Source organism: Gavialis gangeticus, unplaced genomic scaffold (assembly GCF_001723915.1).
Source record: "Gavialis gangeticus isolate Ggan-Ray unplaced genomic scaffold, GavGan_comp1, whole genome shotgun sequence".
NCBI lineage: Eukaryota > Metazoa > Chordata > Crocodylia > Gavialidae > Gavialis > Gavialis gangeticus.
This window is the reverse complement of record NW_017729004.1, coordinates 65,827,955-65,830,321: the sequence shown is the minus strand read 5'-3', so window position 1 is coordinate 65,830,321 and position 2,367 is coordinate 65,827,955. Positions and strand designations below refer to the sequence as shown.

Below are 2,367 nucleotides of genomic sequence, written 5' to 3'. Positions count from 1 at the left end.
ACACTGTAATTCTGATTTCCTGTAGCCTGGGGGTTGTATATGTGTGAAAAGTATAAAGGGAGGAAAGGCACAAGTTATCTGCTATGCATTAGATCCTAAACCTGTAAGAGCCTACCACCCCCACTGTTTAGAGAAACAGCCAAAAGGGCTGGGCAGTAGGAGTGGGGGATTTCCCAGTTAAGAATAAGCTTGAGCCTGGCTTATCTGCTTATCTCTTCACACCTCACAGGATCCTTCAAAAGATGTGGCAGCACCCTGGTTGAGAATCACTGACATAAACCCTTCACTACTATGACCCTGGACTTTTTTATGTGGGATCTGTGTAAAAGGGAGACAGAACTTCCTGAAATGTGTTCCATAGCTACCCTCTTCATGTTATTAGGTAAAAAAAATATGGTGATGATTATTAATGATAATGAGATAGAAAAACATAAGTCACCCAGCTAGTATTATACAGGTACCCTGCAAATAGAGTAAGATAAATTCCAAAGATTACAACCCAAGACAAGAAAGAGAATATGTGGAATTATTAGTGAGAAAAAGATGGTAGAAAGCTAACAGACAGGACTTTTGTTTTATTTCATTTCTAAATTAAGCTAATGTGGAAGAAGAAAATAGGGTTATGCAAGTAGATTTGTTTTTATGCTCACTTACAAACAAAGCCCTGATAAAATTAGCAGTGTGACCTAAAATACAGTGTTACTAGGAAGTCAGAGAGATTGACCAGCCCCTTCAAAGGAATAAGGCACATCTGCTTAAACTCATCAGAAAAACACCAACCTGCACTGGCCGTCCGTCCAGTGCCCGATCAAGTTGGACAGTCAAAAAAGCAGATGCTGTCAATTCATCTTTTGTTGCATGTGTTCCTTGCCTAGGAAGAAACAGAAAGAAACACAGTTGAAGTCCAGTTTCAAAGTAGCCCAAAGAGTATCTTCCAAGCAAAATACCTGGTGCAGTCCTTAAACATGAGTAATTCCACTGGTTTCAGTAGCATTATTCACAAAATCAGAATTTAATAGTATCTATGGAGTAAAGATCAATGTAATGTGAACAGAACATACCACGTGTAGATGATCTGCCCTTTAGGATAAGTATACAGTATAATATAGCAATCACCACCATAAAATTCTCCGTATGTCTCAGGATCTACAGGGATTCTGCCACTGCTTTCAACACGCCAGATCTAGGAAACCAAAGACAACATTGGAAAATATAAGAACTCATAGGACCAGCCACCAGAGAAATACTTAAGTGACATCATGTGTTTCCCTCTTGAGCAACCCCTGTTTTCTGTTTGATCAGCTTAACTGAGCTGACATCAGAAAATACCAGATGATCTTAAGGGAAGCAGCTTGAAGCATTGTGCAGTGGACTGAATGGGACCCTACCAACCAACCAAAAGAGACAGAGTCAATTAACAATATTGTTTCTGTGCCTCAACAGCTTGATCATCACTTGATCATCAATATCCGGTCTCCACTGATCTCTCCGCAGGTTACACTTGCTTACTACATCTCTCATTTGTTAGCTACCTGATCATATCTTTTATATCCTGTTCTTATCAAAATACCTGGAACTTTGCTATCAGCTATTTCAATCTGCTGTGTCTACTTTTTTTTTCCTTAGAGACCTGAGGAAGGGTATAGTGGTACCCAAAAGCTTGTCTATGTCCCTCCCAACTACAAAGCTGGTCCAATAATAGATATCACCTGCAAAAATCCCTGCCTATAACTTATACTAAAACATTAAGTCCTTTCTTTCATCATAGCTCAAGGACAAAAATAGTGAAACATGTCTAAGACCTAAGCTGTGGCTGACTAAAAAAAGTTATTCAATAAGACTTAGCTGATATCTCAAGCAGCGGTTGGTGCAGTGACTATTCCACACAAGAAACAAGGAGAATTTTTATCTTGGTCAGCCTACCAGTTAAGCTGGTTCCAAGTATCCTACACTACATCTCTGTTATAGGGGCTGTGATCAGAGGACTTGTATGCTCGCATGGATTCCAACAACATAAAAGGTGCATGACCTCATGACATCACCCCTTATTCAAACCTAGAACCTGAGGCAGAGCAGTAGAAGCAGCTGCTTCTGTGACAAGCCTCAGAAGCCATGAAGCAGGAGGAGGAAAAATGAATGAAAAAGTGGAAAATGTTAGAGCATATGAAATGCTGGCTTTGTGGCGGGTGCAGAGATCCCACCTCAGGAACACAGCTGGGTATTCGTATCCCTCCGCTGTTTCCACCACGTGAGACGGGCCAGCAGGGGGTGCTCCTGCGTCGAGCCGCCCACCTCCCTGCACCCGACCACCTTCCAGGCTCCGAATGCCTCCCTAGGGGCGCCTTATGTCCGGCCGACCCCTCTCCC

The 2,367-nt window shown here is 42.0% G+C and overlaps 1 protein-coding gene across 1 annotated transcript in view; it reads right to left on the bottom strand.

Moving 5' to 3' along the window:
- Positions 1 to 2,367, bottom strand: part of SCIN (scinderin) — a 118,681-nt gene that overhangs the window by 18,578 nt on the left and 97,736 nt on the right. Inside the window, exons 9-10 of the mRNA XM_019508497.1 lie at positions 1,062 to 1,183; positions 781 to 871 (exon numbers count right to left, since the gene is read on the bottom strand). Coding sequence (XP_019364042.1) covers positions 781 to 871; positions 1,062 to 1,183 — 213 coding nt within the window. The remainder of the gene's footprint in view (positions 1 to 780; positions 872 to 1,061; positions 1,184 to 2,367) is intronic.